The sequence below is a fragment of the Eurosta solidaginis genome, chromosome 4, assembly GCF_040869045.1.
Source record: "Eurosta solidaginis isolate ZX-2024a chromosome 4, ASM4086904v1, whole genome shotgun sequence".
Lineage (NCBI taxonomy): Eukaryota > Metazoa > Arthropoda > Insecta > Diptera > Tephritidae > Eurosta > Eurosta solidaginis.
Window position 1 is genome coordinate 235,169,749 of NC_090322.1, and position 22,370 is coordinate 235,192,118.

At 35.4% G+C, this 22,370-nt stretch overlaps 1 protein-coding gene across 2 annotated transcripts in view; it reads right to left on the bottom strand.

The window, feature by feature from the left end:
- LOC137251081 (phospholipid-transporting ATPase IF) overlaps positions 1 to 16,437 on the bottom strand; it is a 130,750-nt gene extending 114,313 nt beyond the window's left edge. The window contains exons 1-2 of one of the 2 annotated variants that reach the window (XM_067785060.1): positions 5,117 to 5,307; positions 4,497 to 4,681 (exon numbers count right to left, since the gene is read on the bottom strand). In XM_067785060.1, the coding sequence (XP_067641161.1) occupies positions 4,497 to 4,532 (36 nt within the window). In that variant the 5' untranslated portion in view covers positions 4,533 to 4,681; positions 5,117 to 5,307. Of the gene's footprint in view, positions 1 to 4,496; positions 4,682 to 5,116; positions 5,308 to 16,173 lie in introns of those variants that run through there. The other variant, XM_067785061.1, reaches the window with a different exon arrangement.
- Positions 16,438 to 22,370: the final 5,933 nt, after the last annotated feature.

Here is a 22,370-nt window from a genome sequence, read left to right on the forward strand (position 1 = left end):
TATCATAGGTCTCAATATCAACACATCAAATTTACTCATTCGAGGTGTATTATTTACTAAATAATCATGTTTTTTGTGTGTTTCCAAAATGATATATACATATGTATATAAAAAGTGGGTGTGGTTATCATCCGATGAGGCCAAAGAGCCCATAAACCACATTTCAATAAGATATCGCAATATTTACTCAGGTTATCGTGATCACATAGGGATTCGCCACGGGTAGGTGAGATTGACAATTATATAATGCGCTGCCAACCCATTGAGAGAGTTGCGCTACACAAGAAACCACGAATCAGTAAACATCAATTAAATAGATGCAACGTTGATACTGAGAGCGTCGAAGATTATTATAGAATCGCATTCTATGTTCCATTCCTTGATGCATTATAACTCATATCAAGAGCCGTTACATGAAACACCAACTAATTTTCGAAAATTTCGGTATTTTGAAAAATGAATTCAAACGCTGAAAAATGTAATAAACTGCATGAATTTTATGGAAGTGTTGTTCTAAAACCGAGTTTGCAATGGAAGCTAAAATGTGGAGAAGGCGAGTCGTTGGTCAGAATTTTAAAAACGTGTTTGATGCACTTGAGGTATGTACAATTTTGATGATTACCTACAAAATTGGTATGCTATATTTCTTATTTATCTTATTTTTTCAGATGGTGAATCCAATTGCTTTCGAACATGTAAATGAGATATTGCGCATATTAGCCCTTCTACCACTTTCGACAGCAACACCAGAACGCACATTTTCTGCCCTCAAAAGGTTAAAATCATAGTTGAAGAGTACAATCAGTCAAGAACGTTTGATTGGGCTCGCTTCATTGAATATCCATATTGATACACCACTTCCTGTAAATGAAGTACTAGAAGAGTTTTTCAAAAAACCTAGGCGATTGTTGGGAAATAGTTATGGGAAAAATTAGTTTCTTTATGCAATATGTGTTTGGCTACGAACCAATTTTCATGTCATCAAAAAGGTACGAAAAAAACCTCACATCTACACCATCTTCTTCAATTTTGTAATTATCAAGCTTGAGATGCCTATTTTACAAGCTGAAGCAAATTTAAAGTATTTTTCGTACCTCTTTTACGACATGAAAATTGGTTCGTAGCCAAAATCGGTCAGTGCTGATATTCTTAATAAAAGTGCGTATGTTAATTTATTTAAGTTTTACTGGTAACACCGTCATTTTAACTTTGGTTCTTTCTATCAACATCTCCACGGGGGGTTAGGTTTGTACCCGAAAATTTTCTTACTGGTAATCGATTGTTGAGTGAAATATCTCGACCACGAGCTGAAAATATTTCATTTTAGAATTCGACTCTGAGGTAGTCGGCGCTTGAAACAACATCTGATATAGGATCGCTTTGATGTTTGTCTACGAAAAAAGTTCAGATATGAAAAAATGGCCCGTTTATACTACAAAACATAATTAGATCATGTTTGATAGTCACATTGTTAAAAGAGTATTTCAGTCTACCTGAGTCCACTTTTGTTATCTTCGAAACCGTGTCAAATATCGAAAGTCTTATTGCAGTGCTCATTGGCATATTCCGACATATTTTTAGTTAACCTTTATCTAAACTTTATCTGATCCTGAAGAGTATTTTTTCTTCGATACCCATATTGTAGAAACCAAATTGGGGAACATCTGGGTCCACATTTTATATACCTATATTTAATTGCATACTTCTGTAATTATCTTTGTTGTTCTAGAAAATATCCGTATATCTTATTGTCCTAATATGTAATCAAATGAATGAAATGAAAAACATACAAATCACTGCAGAGTTTACTAGAGCCTTCTTCGAAGTAAAATACACCGTTAACTAGTTTGAATTTTAGTCAATATCTCCAAACCTTTGAGAGTTATCAACATTTGTGGTACTTGGCGCACTTTCTTGTAAAAGTTTGTAATTTTTTTTTTTTTATGGCAAATCTTTGACACTCACAAAGTTTGGGGCTATCTGGGTAGCATTTACGTTCATATCTCCAAAAGCGAGCGAGATATGGGCAAATTATAAACATTAGAATTTATACAAAGTATAGCACGATAAGATAAGTAGTATGCTAGCCTTAAAAATTTGTTTAAGATGTTATAATATAGAAAACGACAAATCAACCCTTGGATGGAAAATTAGAACCCGATTGTTGTTCTGCTTTATAACTATCGATAGCACCAATAGTGTGTCAACTCTAAAGTTAGTGTATCCATAATATGTACACAAATCATGCATGCCTACAAAAAAAGGTACATATGTAGTATATAATGTACAAAAGACAAATATATACGTAAAGTGTTCAAAACAAAAGGATTAGCCGCTATTGATATGTGAATATACTTTTTATGACACCTACAAATATCGATAAGATATCAATACTAAGAATAATAAATTCCGCGTTAAATTTAGTCACACTTTATTAAAAGCACTGCTTGAAAAATAAGTGCTACACTACAAAAATAATATCTACCATAAAAACAAAAATGGAAATAAGTTTGGGCTATATTAGTGCGCTTCATTGATACTAGTCTGGGTCGATGGCATTACGCTACCAATTATCTTACATCCAAAAATGATGGGTGTGACGTTTTATCACGGCTTACATTTTGGCGAGTATGTGGTCACAATTGCACCATAAGGCCAGAGACGTAACAAATCACCAGATCTCTTGCCGGCTGCACTGTGGCAAAGATAAAGAAACGCTCATAACCACGCCCGAACAAATTCTATTCATGGTTGGATATTCTTGAAATTTGGTATAAAGGTAGCACATTGCCTAAATTGGTGTCTACGATACTTTTTTCTCGGGAAGTAGACCATAGGCCTTCAGGGATTGGGACTGGGGATCGGACTCGGACTGGGACTGTGATTGGAACTGTGACTGGAACTGGTACTGGGAATAAGGGATGGAGAAGAAATAGAGAGAGAAGAAAACAGGGTAAATAGGTGGTAAAAAATTGTGAACATAAGTGGTTTGTGCGGATATAGTTTTGGTCTCCAAACCGGTTTTGAACCTACCCAGGGTAATTGTTTATAAGCGCGGCCAAAGGCCGCCAACGCAGAAAGGTGTTCTGCGTAAAAATACTATGGATACCACCCCCGGTTTCGGAGGTACCCGCTGGTCTTTTTTCGGGTTTTCTTTAATATCTTTTGAACGAGTTAAAATTTTTATTTTCCGCCTTCGGATTATTAATTCTGATATCAAGACGCGTCGATTGATACCGCTCTCGATATTTTTGGACGTGTATTAGCAGTGTCATGCTGTCGTATAGAATTACCATCGGTTTTTTCGAAGAAATATCGATAAATTCATTGATTTGTGTAGCGGAGTGTTACCGATTTGATTTCGATGAGTTATTGGCGTTGAATCGATTTTTTACCGGGGTATCGGTTTGTAATCAAACTGATAACGATAACTGCTCTTATTGGCCACATAATGGTCCAGGCAACATAACCCAGCAAAAAAATTTTAACCTAATATAAGACTTATTTCATATGGGCAAAAGGCATATGATACCAGGCCTTAATTCTATGCGGAATATTAGTTGTATGGCATATTCCTTATAATACTTCATATTTTTCTATGCTTATGTTGTTGGACGGCCATAACCGTTTAGACGGTTAAGCGCCAATTAAGTAAGTAAGTAAGTATGTTATATATATATTATACCAGGCACAAGGATTATCGGAAAGATAATGGTATGTATAAAACTTATAGCTTATATTAAATAAGGCTTCCATAAGGAATTATTATCAGCCATTAGGAAGAACAAAATAACCTTTTTATTTGGCTTTCTGGGCCCAATAAAATATAATACTTACATTAGGCCTTATTATAAGGCACTGCTTGCTGTATTAGGACCTTTTATATATAAAGCTTATAACCCACTAAAAATCAGTCTTTCATAAGGCTTTATAATAAGGTAATACATTGAGTACCATGACCTTATTATAAGGTTTATGAACCAGGTAGCATAAGCAATATGCCAAAAGATAAATAAATAAAAATAAAATCCAGCATGTCTCCTCTAAGTTAAGACAACTTTTTTTTTCATTTTTTAGTTTACCTTAGGGATAAGGCATATTTGTAGCGTAAGTAAGTCCAAAATAAGGCGCTACTATTAGGCGTATGATGTACTGTTTTTAACGTGTTCTGAGGTTTATCTGTCAGTAGTGAAACCAGTATTCCTTATGCCAGTTTTTGCTCCAATGTATATTTCGTACACCCAGATTAAAAGGGGCCTAACTCAAAAATCTGAAATTTTAAAGTTACAGTTACCACCAAGCTTCACAATTCAATAGCTACCGAACTGTATACTCGATACTTACCTCCACTAATTTGCGAATAAAGGCATGGTAAAAAAAATTGCATGGGCGCAAATGGGGGACGCAGACAGTTTTTAGCGTTTTCTGAACATTGCGGTTTTTGAGTTGATCGCTGTTTTGATTCAGATGGGCAATATGTATAAATTAGGACTTACCATTCGTCCAAAGATCTTATTCACGCGTGTATCCATTTTTATTTAAGTACAAGCAAATGTACATTGGCAATTCGCCAGATATACAATTTAAAAATTGTTTCCAACTCTAACTTATAGTTTAACTGCTTCAATCGAATTGGTTAAATAATTTTAACGTTGCCGCAGTCACGCTTTGTCTAGATCGACTGTAAGTATATTTTAAAAACTTATAGTTTAACTGCTTCAATCGAATTGGTTAAATAATTTTAACGTTGCTGCAGTCACGCTTTGTCTAGATCGACTGTAAGTATATTTTAAAACGCTGGTTTATTTAGAACAAACGAAACCGACTTTTTCACTCGCGCCACCAATCGCAGACTGTATATACCAGTAATTCAAATAATTACAATCGATAAACGGTTAAGCCAATCTTATTTATTTATTTATTTAACATAGTGGTTGTATCTGTAAGACAAAGTCTTTTTAAGCACATCAGCAAGTTTTGAAAGCAAAATAAATAATTTTTTTATCAACGGCAATAAAATTTTGAAAAAAAAAAATAAATATTTGCCATTTGCCTATGCTTTTTAACCACTTTTTATGTATTTTTGTGTGCCAGCAATGAAACTACTCGTACATACAATTTTTCTTATCTCGAACCAAAAGAAAATAATCAGCCAACTCTTATTACACTCGTGCTAACAAAATTCACTCGTTCTAATTCTATTGGTTAAAGTTTGATTTGCACGAAAAAAATACTTTGAAAATATTAGTGATTAATTGTGACTTCACATTAAATTTTCCAATGTTTTTGGTTATCAACTCGCGTCCAACTGCCATCCGCTGGCACATTTACTCACTAACCAATGTTGGGCGAAATACTTACTACCTGACGATGAGCTTAGGGGTGAGGGTTTCCTGAGAGTGCACGTAATCAACATGCCCAATAGTTAACATATCAGACAAATATACCATAAAAAACCTTATCAATTAGATAACGCAAATAATTGCTACGTTAAACACAAATTTTTCGCACGACTAGGCCGGAGAAATAAGACACTTTTTAAAAATAGGAGTTTAACTATTTATAAAATTAGGGATATGGACAATATATCCCCACAAACTGCAGTTTCAGGGCGGTGCTAACATTATCATTCCAAGTAGGAATGTTTGGAAGAGGGTCACGGTACACTGATGGCTCCAAATGGACTCAGATGTGGGGGCTGGAATATATTCGCACCCTAAGGATGTCCACGTCTTTCAAACTACTGACATACTGTAGTGTGTTTCAAGCTGAAGACTTCGCTATTTGGAGGTCGACTAAATTACTCGAGGTCCGTAACATAACCAGCAAAGTATCTATCCTTTCTGACAGCCAAGCAGCAATAAAGGCGCTAGCTGCACCATACACTAGTTCAAACCGAGCAACTTATAGCTGCATAACTCTGTAAATATCCATTATCTGGGTCGGAACCTAGGATATAGGGTAATCGAAGGAAAAGCGATGGTTGTTAAGCTGAAGTGTAGAGTTTCAGCGGAAGGAGGTGAGGGAAATACCAGCGTTGAAGTAGCCATACTCCTTGGGGTGAACAAGGGAAAAATTTGGAATTTTTACGTGACCAAAGCTCAGTAAACGTGGCAGAGCCGCACGTGCTGTGCAATTTCAAGAGCTACATGGCCAGCTGACAATGAATGGAGTACCAGCAGTATGCTGGGTTGATCTAGGGCAGAGACCTATAAACTTATAGCATTCTACAACGGTCATTGTGATTTAGGGACGCATGCGGAAAAGATGGATATACCGAGGAATTCAAGAAGTTGATAAGCGCAACTCATAGCTTCCGCAACCCAATTGCGAACCGCACCTATGCGAGGAGAATCCTGTTACAAATATGCAATTATCATACACATATTTAGCAGGCCAGGCTGTGGCGACCCCAACTTCCTCATTAAACTAATGGGTGAGAAGCGGGATGGCCTAGAAAGTTCAATTTGGTCATATTACATCCTTCCCGAGATGATCGGGCTAATACCTCAAGGGGGACCACCCAGATCTGTATTCGGCAAAGAACCATCAACATCGATAACACTCCCCAAAACTATCGGGGAGTGCCTTATCGCTACAACAACAACAACATGGATGTTCCGCATAATGACCACTGCAGAAATTCTGTGTAAATGGGTTGATTATCAATTAACAAATTGGAAGGCAATCTATTTTCCATCGACCAGTTATAGTTTTGTAATCGGGGTGACATTGGGTTTTTTATCGACGAGTTATCGACTACTCATAGGTGTTCTATTAAACAGATGTCCGAAACAGTTTACCAAGCCCATAATACAATGATGGCTCGTCGATAATAAACCGATAAAAAGCCAATAACCCGATGACTGGACAATGACGATCCAAAAGCAAACCGATAACTCGAAGATAGTATGGCTTTCGATAACGAACGGATAACTAGTTGATATCGGTTATTACAGATAACCGATGAAGCTCCTCCCGAAATGCTTCTAACCTATTGTCGATATGGCTCCGATGGAACCGTCAAAGCAATTCTGAAATAACCCCGTATTCATCCGAACATGGTCCAACTTCATTACGAAAATGTTTCAAATTCAATACAGAATGATGCCAAAGTCATGCCGAATAGGTTCCCAACTAATCCCTTAAGATAGACAACATTTTGAAAAAACCCTATACGAATCCCGAAGGAGACCTTAAAATAGTGCCGGAATCTTTTTGAAAATAGCCGCAAACTCGTGCAGTAATAGTCTCTTCATTTTTCAGAAGTAGCCTCGCAAATGGACTTAATCTTAGACGTACACTTGTATGTTTCACTTGGTACTCACGCATTTTTTACGGATTATTTATGGACGAAATAAAACTTATTATTGCGCAATAATTTTATATTTTAATGATAAAAATTATATTTTGAGCTTAGTTCTTCTCCTCAATCAATTAGTACCTGGGCGACCGAGCTTTGCTTCATGTTTGTTCTACATGTCATCATTAATCAAACTCTACTTTTTTGATATGTGCATATATTATATACTTTTACTTACTTTTACTTACCAATATTTGATTTCCTTAAAAATAGATATCAAAAACATATCAAACACTAACCGCAAAATGAACTGGAATGAAAAATTTTAAATGGGTAATTCCAGCCTATAGTATAAGGGATTGTTATGACAATTAGTGAAATCGATAACTAAGTTCTTTAGGTCGAGTATCTTTATGCGCCGAATTATTAATTCCAAAAATTTTTTTTAGCTATACACTACACTAAAAGAAATGGTGCTAGTAAAATCAACAAATCGGTTCTGTTGTTCTTGACTTAACGGAGATTCGGTGAAATTGATCGAATTATGGTTAATTCGACCGAGTTCTTTGTCAAGCGAAAAAATTAGTTTAGTCATTTCAACAGAAGAGAAGCTGTCGCTCTTAAGTTAACAAAATTCTGTAAAATTGACAAATTCCTAATCAATCTAACTGATTTTTTTGTTAACACAACTGATCTCACTGGTCATTTCAACGGCGATCAACTGTCAATACATGAGCAATTTTCAAAGAAAATTTTACGCTCACTGCGCTCTCTACTTTGTTCTTATGTATGATGTGTACTATATGTATGCACATATTTACGTATGTATATAGCGGTCGCCGTGGTGTGATGGTAGCGCGCTCCGCCTACCACACGGAAGACCCTGGGTTCACACCCCGGGCAAAGCAACATAAAAATTTTAGAAATAAGGTTTTTCTAGTAGAAGTAATTTTCTAAGTGAAGTGGCCTCTCGGCACTGTTCGGCAACCACTCCGAGTGTATTTCTGCCATGAAGAGATGTCAGTGAAAACTCATCTGCCTTGCAAATGCCGCAACATAGGTACTTTCGTACAAAGCTATCACAACAACTTTTTTTGTTCATTTGACTACTAAAACGGTCAATTACGAATCAACAATTTGTGCGCAGCTGATTCAAGATCTTGTTGCGATGGATAAAAATTGACAGACATTTCGGTTAAATTGACCCGTATTTCGGTTGATTTTACCAGTCTTTCTCTTTCAGTGTATGAAAGTCTCACAATTTTATTACATTCCAAAAACTTGTAAATTTCACGAATGACAACTATCAGTTAGTTCAGGTTCAAGGTTCGATTCGAGCTCAAGGCCAGAACAATAATTTTTTTCTAATGACAATTATTGTTATTGTTATTTTTTAATTTTTCTAAATTTGAACCTTGAATCATTTATCAATAGGCCGATAAAAACAAAAACAATTGTTAATTAACCATGAGCACTTGGGAATGTCAAACAAAGTAATTGACAATAAACAAAAATCCAGCATTATCAGTGATTTGCACCAGATGGCGCAACACTGAATAAATATAGTTGGTAAAAATGAACAGAAGTAGCAAATTTGCCAGTCAAACAAACCACCGCTGTATAGCTAAATGGTTAGCGCAGCATGCCTAAAGCGTACTGATGATGAAGGCTTCGAAATGGATCTATCTGCGCAGCTATGGCAGGTTGTCTTAAAAATTTTATACTTACTATTCCAAAAACAAAATACAATTTTTCAAATTCAGAAAAATTAAAAAATAACAATAATTGCCATTAGAAAAAAAATCATTTATCAATAGGCGGATAAAAACAAAAACAATTGAAGATTTTAACTTAAATATTCTCCTTTAAAGCTTTAATAGAATATGAGTAAGTAGAGTACTATTTCGTCTAACTACCCCAACCCTAAATGGAAACCCTACTCAAAAATGTCCCTATTGTAATGCAGAGTGAAATACCTTTCGTTTGATACCCATATCGGCATATCTCATGCAATGTCTTTTTAATTTCCAATAGGTGGCAACCCTACTCAAAATATCCCTCTTGTAATGCGGAGTGAAATACCTTTCGTTTGATACCCATATCGGCATATCTCATGCAATTTTTTTTAATTTCGAATAGGTGGCAACCCTAAACAACTACCCTACTCAAAAATGTCCCTATTATAATGCGGAGTAAAATACCTTTCGTTTGATACTGATATCGGCATATCTCATGCAATTTTTATTTAATTTCGAATAGGTGGCAACCCTAAACAACTACCCTACTCAAAAATGTCCCTATTGTAATGCGGAGTGAAATACCTTTCGTTTGATACCCATATCGGCATATCTCATGCAATTTTTTTCTTTAATTTCGATTAGGTGGCAACCCCAAATGGCAACCCTACTCAAAAATATCCCTCTTGTAATGCGGAGTGAAATACCTTTCGTTTGATACCCATATAAGCATATCTCATGCGATTTTTTTAATTTCGAATAGGTGGCAACCCTAAATTCCAACCCTACTCAAAAATGTCCCTATTGTAATACGGAGTGAAATACCCTTTGTTTAATACTGATATCGGCATATCTCAAGCAATTTTTTTTTTAATTTCGAATAGGTGGCAGCCCTAAATGGCAACCCTACTCAAAAATATCCCTATTGTAATGCGGAGTAAAATACCTTTCGTTTGATACCCATATCGGCATGCCTCATACACTTTTTTTTAATTTCTAATAGGCGGCAACCCTAAATGGCAACCCTACTCAAAAATGTCACTATTGTAATGCGGAGTGAAATACCTTTCGTTTGATACCCATACCGGCATATCTCATGCAATTTTTTTTTTATTTCAAATAGGTGGCAACCTTGTGAAGTATTCTGAGTGGCAATACCTAGGTAGAAAGTCTTAGAAGGTGATACATTATCTCTGTGCCAAATTTCATTTAAATCGGTTGAAACGTTCCCGAGTTCGTTCGGCTATACAAACATACAAATATACAAGAATTGCTCGTTTAAAGTTATAAGATAAGTATGTTCGTATAATCTTTGTGTTTTCATTAATAATGAAAAAAAAAAAATTTTAAATAAGCTGTAACTAACCGTAAATAAGTTTTTATTTAGGTGTATTAGGGCGGGTCGATTTAAAAATCGCTCATTGCTCTGTGAAAATCGTATTCTAGGGATCATAATAAGAAACTTTGCCGAAGGAACCATACCTCTAAAACGAATTCTGCAACGCAGCTTGGCGATGGATTGATTTAATTACTCCACATCGCTATCGATTTCATATTTTTCTAGTAGTCCCACCATTCCTATAAAATTTTTTATTCTATTATAAATATTTAAAAACTACACAGGCTATTAATATTAAAAAAAAAAAAACAAGTTATATTAAACAAATAAGGGTGGCTAAAGCGCCAAATACACGACACGAACATTTCCGCGAACATTCCGCAATCTTGTTCGCAGCTTTGGCCATACACCATACGAACTTTTGGCCGAACATTAGTTCTATTTCAGACAGCGATGAATACGGACAACAATTGTGCTGCAGCAATATTGCTCGCTGTGGCAATTAAGCGTAAAAAAATGAGAGAAGATCGCAAAAAAAGAATTTGGTGCAAAGAATGGTTTAAAAAACGAGCAGTTCTTGGACAAAGTGAGCTTATTAAAGAACTGGAATTCACGTCACAAAATGATTTTAAAAATTACGTTCGTATGAGCAAGGCAACATTTGACCAACTTATACAAAAAATTTTTTAATTTTTCGATTAAAGTCGCATAATCATTATTCTTTTTAATTCTATTACAATAATCTTTGCTTTTTACTTGCCACAATGATGGCAAAGATTTATACATTTCAATAAATTCACTCAGAAATTTTTTATTGTCCATTTTACTTTTCCGCGCACGTCTGTTCCGTTCAGAAATTACTACGATTATGAGCTATTTCGCCGTACACGCACGAACAGTTCGCGCAAATGTTCGCCAAAAATTAAAATATTTTGATTTTTGGCGAACATTTGCGCGAACTGGCAAACACCACCATACACGACAGAAAAGGCCGCAGAAACATGACATAACGGGAATGTTCGCGGAAATGTTCGTGTCGTGTATTTGGCGCTTAAGTTCGGGTGTAACCTAACATTATGTACTTAGCGGAAGTTTCAATTGTACAGTTCAATTCACCGCCCATTATAAAAAATCTCCGAATTTCCTCTATAAATAAAACTTGGTAAGTGCAATATCATTGATACAAAACTATTTTTCATTAAGATATAGCTTATTAGAGATATACGCCGCCGCCGCCGCCGATTTTGGTCTTTTTTCGCACGCCGCCGCCGAATTTCAAAAATATCGGCGGCGGGGCGTCCGGCGCGTTACTATATTTTCTACTCCTTTAATAATGTTTAGACCATTTATTGTTCATGTCGAAAATTGGTCGAAAGTGGTATCAACGGATGCACATCACTGCCAGTTATAAGAAACTAATTGCGAAAAATAACTATTTCCAACTGTTCAACAGTTATTTAAAAAAACAATCGTTTGCGATGTCAGCTTAACACGGACTTTGCATCACCCAATTCACACTAAGTTATTAAAACAAAACACTAAAAAAAAGTTATATAATAAATTTATATGCTCACTTTGCATATTTTTTTCAGAAAATTATTAATGAACAATGAATTCAAATAAAATGACACAAGGTGTTAAAAAAAAGCAAAATACCCAAAAAAGATGCCGATTTTTTAAAAAATTTTATATTGTGATTGCCAGAAAGAATAAAGCCCGCGGCACAATAACATTTTTCATATAGATGCTTTTAACACAAGCTTATGCATTCCAATAACATCGCCACAATCAACCAAGATGTTGCGTTTGTAAATATGAAGGAACTGTTATAAACATTCTCCCTATACAACAAAAATTATTGCTAACATATTTTGTGTCGTATTCGATTATTATATTGCAGTTTTTAATTGCGAAAAATGTTAGAAAATTTACCGACTAGCGGGAAAAATAATTTCACTTGCAAAGTGTGCCAACACCCTTAGCCAAAGCTAATGTCAAATTCTTCTTCTTATGATTTGTTTGGAACAAAATTGGGGAGTTGGCTACTTTTCAATATCAGATAGCGCCAGTGTCGCTCATTCTACCATTCTCCATAAAAAACACGTGCAATCTACTCATAGTGCATAAGCATGTGTTAAACTCATCTATATGAAAAATTGCTTATGTGACGGAGTTATTAGAGAAACTTCAGTTGAGGATATATGTATGTACGTATAAGGGTTTGAAAAATCACAGGGCTTACATTCAAACATCTGTTGTCTATTTGCGAAATTTCAGCATCTGAAATGTTAATTTTGATTTTCACACTTAATCCTTCAACACCCAAGTCTTCCGGTTTGAGATTTCCTAAAGTTGGCGGCCCTATGCAAACTAGTTCCTTGGAGTGAATCATATTGATTATAGCCTATCAACCAAGTTTCAATATCACCTACACGTTACGGCTCCTTTTACAAATGTGAATACGTAAGCACATATGTATATTTACCAGGTGAGGTTTTGTCCTTTGCAAGAACACTCAAGGTGGTGAAGCAAAAACTTTCCCAAAACAGTCGAACTAATGACCGTGTGTGCTACTACCCTAACGTAGTGGACAGTCGAACTAGTCTGAAAACTGAAGCTACGCGGTCATCCATAATGAGCTCTTATATCATAAGTCCGGAAAACAGCAGTTAACATCTTTCAACTTAAAATCGGTCGACTTTCATTCTAAAATATCGTTTTGATTTAACGAAGACTATTGAAATCAAAGTTGTGAACACAAACGTCTGCAAACTTTGGTCTACATTTTTAAAATTTTAACCCGGGGTCCTTGTAAAATTTTAATTACGTAGATGCGCCGAGGATTATGAGATTTTCACCCATTACGAAATGACATCCACTTAAGACTGCTTATGATTTCGAGGGCGGCATCTTTGGCTGAATAGTCACTCCCTAACGTTTCAAGGTGTTTCTCTGGGGTAGCTCGGCAGCATAACGCGACAAAAGCATCCGTTGGAAAGTCTTCGGAGCTACACTTAGAGCTTCTAGGAAAGTAACGTCAACGTCAGGGTGGCTGCATTAAGATGATCGGATAAATGCCAATTACTGCTAAGAATAACCGTTTTATAAAAATCTTATTAAGATCAATATGAATACAAATAAAATTGCCTATCGAATGATATACGAGTGACGTTCCTGGCATAAATGGTTTCGCTTTTAATGATGAAACAACTAAAATTATATTCACAATTGTATTACAATATGTAAATTTTTCTTCGAGTTATGGGTGCCGAAACATAGAAAATTGCTAAGTAAAAAAGGCGCAGTGCCACGCCCATTTTTAAAAATTTGAATTTTTTCCTATTTCTTGTTATAATTCCACTTGAGAAAAGAAATACCATTGATATACAGTTTTTTTTTGCAAAGATATATGTAGCTTATTTTATTCGACCACGACCTTTTAAATAGCGATGAGATGATGGCAAGGAGCCCATATAGCAAATTTCAATAAGATGTGTCAATATTTACTCAAGTTATCACAAATAAATTATATATTATAATATACTAGCTTATGCCCGTGGGTTTTACCCCACGTTCCTATAAAAATATGTAAGCTACGCGTAACTGGCCATGGGTAAAATATGAGTTCGTAAGTTGACTTCTGCTGGAGCTAATGACTGTTGTTGTATGATATAATCATATTTGTAACAGAATTCTCCTCGCGTAGGTGAGGTTGACAATTGAGTTACAGAAGCTCTGAAGCTAGAAAGGTTTGTATTGCGCTCATCAATCCCTTGATTCGCATCTAATGATCGTCCTTGAGCTTCATTGATAGGGATAGGAAATTTGAGGCATTTAAAATTGAAAAGACAAATCTATCGGTATAAGTGGAATCCTTGGTTTTAAACTTTTTTGTTTTCGAAATTTTCCGATAAAATGAATCGTCCGTAAAAGTTTTGTGATGAAAAGCCTTATCCCACTACATAAGCGTGGAGAATTGAAATAACGAAGCATAAATATTATGATATTATGGGCCCTTTTTTAAGGATCAATCGATGAGGAGAAATTTCTGATGGCTCAAAAGAGCTAATAAACTCAATCGGATATGCACAGCTTGGGACTCTTCCACGACTGTGTTAATAGAGTGATAAGTTGTCTTGGTTCTAGTGATATTAACATCTTCATTTTAAGGTGCCCAAAATGCCTTTTATGAAAGCATTTTATAGTTTGTAAAGCTAGATTCAAGATTTGGAAGAAACATTAGATATTAAAGCTTCAGGTGATGTCATAATTTCTCAAAAACTTGCAGGGAAAGGAATCAAATTTGTTAGTAAAGAAATAGGAATTTTGCCATAATTAATTTCAAGAAGTTGTTTAGCAAAAGCTGCTGCTGAAGTGTTTCCGCCAAAATACCCTCTCCTATTTATAAAGAGAATACATCTTTGTACGTAAAGCCATATATAGATGAAAAAGCACGCATTTACTTCAACTGCGGCTGTTCCAGCAAGTAACAGGAAAGCACCACCTTTGGGATTATCATTACACCTAAAAATTACATCAATTAATATCAAATTAAACAGAAGTGTTTTTTTTCCGGTTTTCCATGCGTACCCAAAAATATCAACCGTAAAGATAACATAAAAGAATACTAACCCTCATTTTCTTAGTGGTGTTAGGGATTGATCCAATTTAACTCTTTACTGGATTTCAATGTTCTTGCATGAATACTTGCAGAGTTATGCTGTATCAAACATTCTGTTTGAATGGTAGGTGCCACCCTCTTTTTTTATATTGATGTTATGTTTAGCCTTTGACCATCTTTGGAAGGTTTCTAGTGGGTGATTCAAGTTTAGTTGTGATCAGCCGATCTGTTTAGGACGCAAACCGATTTATACCTACATATAAACATTCATAATTTTAACTTTATATATATATATAGATAGAAGACGCGGATAGACTGAAGTTAACAAACATTTTAACGGCGAAGGATTACTAAACATCCAAAAGGAATAACAGCCGAACAACTCTGTAGTCAAACTTTATCTGTTATAATAACCTAAGTTTGTACGGCAGCCATAGTTCTAAAAAATCCCATTTGTAGGGAAGGTGCCACGCCCCCTTTTTCCCCATTCCACATTTTACTGGAGGTGTTAGGACTTAACGTCACATAGCTCCTTACCAATTTTAATTATCCTACCATTACTACATCCAGAGATATGCAGTATGATAAATTCCATTTATATGGGAGGTGCCATGCCCCCTTCTCCCCCACCCCACATTTTCTTGGGGGTGTTGGGGATTGACCTCATATAACTCCTTACTGAATTCCGATGTTCTAGCATGAACACCTTCAGAGTTATGTAGTACCAAATATTAATTTTGCATGGGAGGTGCCAAGCCCCTTTTATAAATCGATATTATTTTTATCATATGACCATCCTTGGAATGTTTCTAGTGGGTTGTGCAAATTTGGTTGTGATCGGTCGATCCGTTTAGGACGCAACTCGATCTATACCTACATACATACATAATATGAATTTTATATACATATATAGCTAATTTCTTTGACAAGGCATTCTATATAAAATTATCAAGAAGAAGCAAACAGATGTTGCGATAAAAACACCTGTTACTTAATTCGCCTTATCTGTTAGCCTTCACAAAATGTCGGTTTTTTGATTTTTACAAAATAAGACTCAAAAACTCTTTATTTCGGAACGCTTCGGCTACGAAGAACCGGTCTAATTTTGGACATTGTAATCTAGGTGTGCGTTGTTTGCCATATTCAATAATAAGGACTAAAGAATGTTACTTACCATATTTTCTGTTAACACCCTATTTAGCACGGCACTCTTCACTTTTGGGTTTCGTTTTTTTTTTTACCGAAAACTAAACAAATAATAACTGTTATTCTAAGCGCCGTTTTCTCTTGCGAACTTCAAAAGTTATCTGACCTACAAACACAAATTATGTGTGTGTACAAAAAGTGTTTTTACCGGAAGAGTATCCTTAGAAGTTTACTTGAGAAAATTGACCTTAGACTGTGTAATTCATTATATTTAGGTTTTAAAACAAGCCGGCACAAAACTTTAGAATATTGTATTATATTAACCCACTTATTCATAAAAAAATAAAACAGGTTTTTAAAGGTCAAATATTGTGAAAATTTTCAAGGAAATATCTTTTTAAAAAGCTTTATAAACGTTCTGTACTTTTAATGAAAATGAAAATAAATGTTTGATTATATAATATTTTTATTTGTTGTTTTATTTGATAAGATTCCAATTTATATTAGTTTGCAAAAAAAATAATGCTCTTGAAATATTTCCTCAAATTTGTTTTCATTATAATTTTGTAAACAATATTTTTTTTTTTAATTTTAAAACACCGCAATTATTACCGCTTTGTAACTTTTTCTGTTCTTGAAGCGTCGAATCCATCGATAAACTGTCGAATGTGTTGAATTGTATAAAAACACTGGTTTTGTTATCAGATACACTAAACTATGAAATTTTACAATGTGCACAATTTTATTTGTATTGTTATCAGTAAAAATCATTGTGGGGAGCATTTTTGTGTTGGCGCTCTGCATACACCTTGTTTAATTTCGTCTACATGAATGTTAACGATACAACAAAGATAAATTCGCCAATACGCACATTAGAGTTTTACGCTGGTCACTTAATCGGCGGCGGCGGCGGCGGCGTATGCTCTATTATATACTGGCGCCGACAGGCATAAACCTCTGAATTGAATGGCTGGACTTCGGAGTATCACATTATCCACAACTAATGAATATGGAAACGTACTGCTGGCGTCAATAGTATGTTTTACGACCTGGAACAATATCATTAACTTGCAAATGAAGATCTGGGAGGCTTGTAAAGCGAAAATTAAAAAAAAAATTATATTTGAAAAGGTTTTGTTTATATGTATTTAAGGAAATCAACGTTTTGGCCATTTCGGAAAGATCCGCGGTTTTTGCCTCTAAATCTCGTGGATCGTTCAAAAAGTTTCGGTAGTCGATTGTGAAAAGAGAGACAAATACTTAAAATGGTGACAGTTTTGTAGCGTAGTTTCACCGAAGGAGATGTCCTGGGCTAACTCAAATACCCGTCGTTGGCACGATTTCTTTAAATCATTTGTGGCTTCATGCTGGTCACGCACAATGGCGACTTACGGTTACTATCAATTATCTACTGATAGTAATGACTCTCGTGGCACAGTTTTAACGATTAGCATTAATGCTGGCTTATTGGTTGATCGCGCCAAAGGGCGCCTTCAGTTTTTTCGGCTGTTTTTAAGAGCTACAATTCCCGACGTGCGAACAGTAGCAATCCCGACCACCAGTCCCTACAACGCATCCTGGCCCTTATACCATATGCCAGCACAGAAGCCATAAGACTGCTTCTTCGAACTCATACCTTCGTCGACGTTACTTGCCTATAAGCTCTAGGTGTAGCTCCACAGACTTTCTGTCGCGCTATGCTTCCGAGCTACACCAAAAACAAACACCTTCAAACGTTAGGAAGTAACCATTCGGCTAAGGTTGCCGCCCTCGAAATCATAAGCAGTCTAAGTGGATATCATTGCGTAACACATGCGTGAAAATCGTATAATTCTTGGTGAATCTACATAATTTAAACTTTACAAGGACCGTGTATAAAAGTTTTAAAATGTAGACCAACATTTGCAGACGTTTGTGTTCGATACATTGACCTCAATAGTCTTTGTTTCCGGATATAAGAGCTCATTATGGATGACCGCCTTCAGTTTTCAGACTAGTTCGACTATCCTCTGTTAGGCTAGTAGAACACCCGATCATTTGTTCGACTGTCTTGAAAAAGATTTTGCTGCACCACTTTGAGTGTTCTTGCGAAGGACAAAGCCTAACCTGATTAAAAAATGTGCCTACGTATTCACATTTGTAACAGGAACCATCACGTATTGATCATATTCAAACATGGTTGATAGGCTATATCCAATGTGATTCCCTCCAAGGGACTAGTCGGGGATAGGGCCGCCAACTTTAGGAAATGTCAAACCGGGAGACTTGGGTGTTGAATGAAGTGTGAAAATCAAAATTAAAATTTCAGACGCTATTTTATAGTTCGGCAAATAAAGTGATTTTTCAAACCGTTCTCTTACGTGTTGAAGCTATATGTAACTTAAGTATGAGCTGAGAATCATATCAAAAGAGAATTTAAACCACTGCATCCTACTAAAGGATTTTGCATCACTGATTTCGCTTATTCTTTCAGCCAATCAGGATATAAAATTCGCCACCTTTTTCTGCTAACTTGCTTTTTTAACAACTTGAAGACAATTTGAAAACATGTTCGACTTGGGACACTTTATTTAAATGCATTGTACTTTATTAATTTTTTTTTTAAATTATGCGAGGTGAGCATTTAAATTTATTATATAACTTTTCTTTAAGTCTTTTGTTTTAATAACTTGGTGAATTCGGTGATGCGAAATCCGTGTTAAGCTGGCATTGAAAGCGCCTGTTTTCTCAAATAACCTTTGAACGGTTAGAAAGTGTTAAATTTCCCAATTGGATTTTTATAACTGGCAGTGATGCGCATCCCTTGATACCCCTTTCGACCATATCGCACCAATTTTCGAGATGAACAATAAATGGCCTAGACAGTCTTAAAGAATAGAAAATATAGTAACGCGCCGAACGCCGCCGCCGCCGCCGCCGCGCCGATATTTTTGACATTTGGCGGCGTTTATCGGCGGCGTATATCTCTAACGCACATACAAACATAAATAAACAAATAAAACAATTGTACGAATTTACATAAAAAATTATTTAATATTTGCGATGTCGGCATGAACTTTTTTTCATGACTAATTTATGAATTGACCGTTAATGATGATTTTTGGCATTCGCTATCGAGACCATGGTAACATAGATGGGCACAGTGCAAGAAATTTTTATTTCCAACAAAATTTAAAACAGGGCAGAGATAAAGATCAATTTAACCGTTTCAGGATAATTTCGTTACTATTTCAGTTTATTATCAAAATCATTTTGGACCGTTGAGCGACTGTCGTCAGGACCATTACAGGACTATTTCGCGATTGTTTTGAGGAGTACTTTGGAACTACTTCAGAACCATTTCGAAACTGAAGAACTAAGATCGTCCTTGAGTTTAGACAACCTCGGGATCATTTTGAGACGAGTTCGGCATAGTATCGAAATTGTTTATAAAATAATTTTTAGACCACTTTTGTATTGTTTTCAAGTTACTCGAAACTTTTAGAGATTAATTTCGTTATCATTTTGCGATTACTTTTAGAATTATAAGGTAACTAGGTCGGAAATATTTCTGGATTGTGCTTTTCCAAGATCTATTCGATTTAGAAAAATAGTATTTGCTTAAAACATTATTTACATAGATCGAAGTCGAAGCAATGGTGTATTTTTAGTGCAAGGAAGCTTTAAACTTTATTTCCTTCTGCGGAAAAATTTGCGGTTAATGGCTAGTCATTAGGGACAGAAAAAGGAAAGGGAAACAGAAATGGAAGGAGGAATGGAAAAATAAATGGAACCAGAAATGGAACAGAAAATGGAAAGCGAAAAGCCAAAAAGATAAAATAAAGGAAAAGGTATGGTTTAAGGGACAAGGACAGTGAAGGAGAAGGCAAATAGACAGGAAAATGAAAATGGAAAGATAGAAAGAAAGGGAAAGGGAAAAGAGAACAAAAAAAAATGAACAAGCAAAGGTGTCTGAGTTCGGGTGTAACCGAACATTATATACTCAGCTTGAGCTTTAGTTATACATTTCATTTCAGATAAATTACTTTTCTACATAACACGTGGCGTCGCCCGTTTAAAAAAAAATGTCTCCCCATTTCCTCTTACAAGCCTGATAAGTGAAATATCATTGATTCAAAACTATTTTTTGCTAAGTTATAGCTTATTATTCTAGTGTACGACCCTTTTAAATTTGTTTTATATCTAAGTTGCCGTGGTCTTTAACCGGTCCCGTCCATTTTCTAGAAATATTTCCTGCTATAGGGAAAATTTGTGTACCCAATTTTATCACAATCCGTTAATTTTTATTCGAGTTATGGCTCCCGAAACAGAAAATTGCTCAGTCATAAAAAAGGCGGTGACACGCCCATTTTTTAAATTTGAAGTTTTTCCTATTTATTGTTATAAATCCACTTGGGAAATGAAATACCATTGATATAAAGCTCTTTTTTGCAAAGATAAGGACTATTTTTTTCGCCCACGACCCTTTTAAAAATCTTTTATATAAAAGTGGGCGTGGTCATTAACCGATTTCGTTAATTTTTCTTCAAAGCATTCCTTATAGTAAGGGCAACCTCTCTGCCAAATTCTGTTTCGATAGGTTTAACGATTTTATATTTATGATTAATAATATTTGTAAAATTGATTTTATCACAAGTGGGCAGTGCCACGCCCATTTAAAATTTTTTTTTTTTTTAACTTTTATCAAGTCTCAATATCAGTCCACACGTCAAATTTCAACATTCTAGGTGTATTATTTACTAAATAATCAGGTTTTTTGTTTTTTCCAAAATGTTATATATATAAAAAGTGGGCGTGGTTATCATCCGATTTCGCTCATTTTCAATACCAATCTATTCTGGGTCCAGATAAGCTCGCGTACCAAATTTGGTGAATATATCTCAATATTTACTCAAGTTATTGTGTTAACGGACAGACGGACGGACGAACGGACATGGCTCAATCAAATTGTTTTTCGATACTGATGATTTTGATATATGGAAGTCTATATCTATCTCGATTTCTTTATACCTGCACAACCAACCGTTATGCAATCAAAGTTAATATACTCTGTGTGCAAAGCACGCTGAGTATAAAAATCAAAAATGGGAAGAGCGAAAACGGAAAGGGACATGGTAAAAACGAAAGGGAAAACTGAAAAAGGGCTCAGAGAAGTTTAAGGTAGGGAAAAAGAGTAAGGGAAAATGGAAAAGGAGAGATGGAAGAGGAAAAAAAGAGATAAGAAAGTGTAAAAAGAAAAGGCAAGTGGGGAAAAGGAGAAAATGTAAAAGATAAAACTGAAAACCCAATAGAGAAATCTAAGGAGAGATGGCAGTGGTGACCGAGAGGAGAGAAAAGCTGAGTATAGTCTTCTTTCACGTTTTTTCTTTCTATTAAATAATAGCACATTGAACCTTACAAGATTAGAGGTATTCAGGTATTAATAAGACGGTACAATACTCTGCTGCGTTTTGGAGAGAGGGAATTTTATGTATAGATTGATCCATAATATTACATTCATATTGCGCTACAAACTCGAGTTTATGGTCCATTTTGGAGTTTCACCATATTGGTAAACTCCAAAATGGTCCATAAGCAAAAAATTTATTTCCCCGATTTAAGAAGTTAGCTTAAAAAAAACTTTCAAAGTTCGAAATCGGACCTATTCTACAACTTTTTTATGTAATGTGTTGAAAAATTGAAAAAAGGTATAACCTTTTTTTATTAAAGCTGCATAATTCTTGTTCTTTTTAAGCCTGTATAACATGTTTTGTAAGGTTTCTAAGGCAGATCTTTCAAAAAATTAGAAGCGACCTTAGCTTGATTTTAAATTACATATTGAAACTTGCGTTAATAGAGCTAAAGGTACTTTGACGTTAGTGAAAGGTGGTCTACGGAATTCAATGATCGGAACGTTATTAAAACTCTTTTTACACCTTTGGTGAGCCCAATATTGAAATATGCTTCGATATTCTGGAGCCCACGTTGTCAGATTCATTGTGATTAACTGGAATCAGTGAAAAACGGTGTTTGCTTTTTACTTTAAAACACTTGCCATGGGATACGTCAAGGAATCTTCCATCCTACTACAGCCTGTTAAAACTATTACTAGTACGTTACAGAGCCGTAGAAAGATGCTTGATGTCTTATTTATAGTAAAACTCTTAGGAGGCGTGTTATCTAGCCCATTTTTGCTTGGTGAAGTGAAGTTCAATTTGCCAGTCAGACCGTCTGATGCTTTTAACA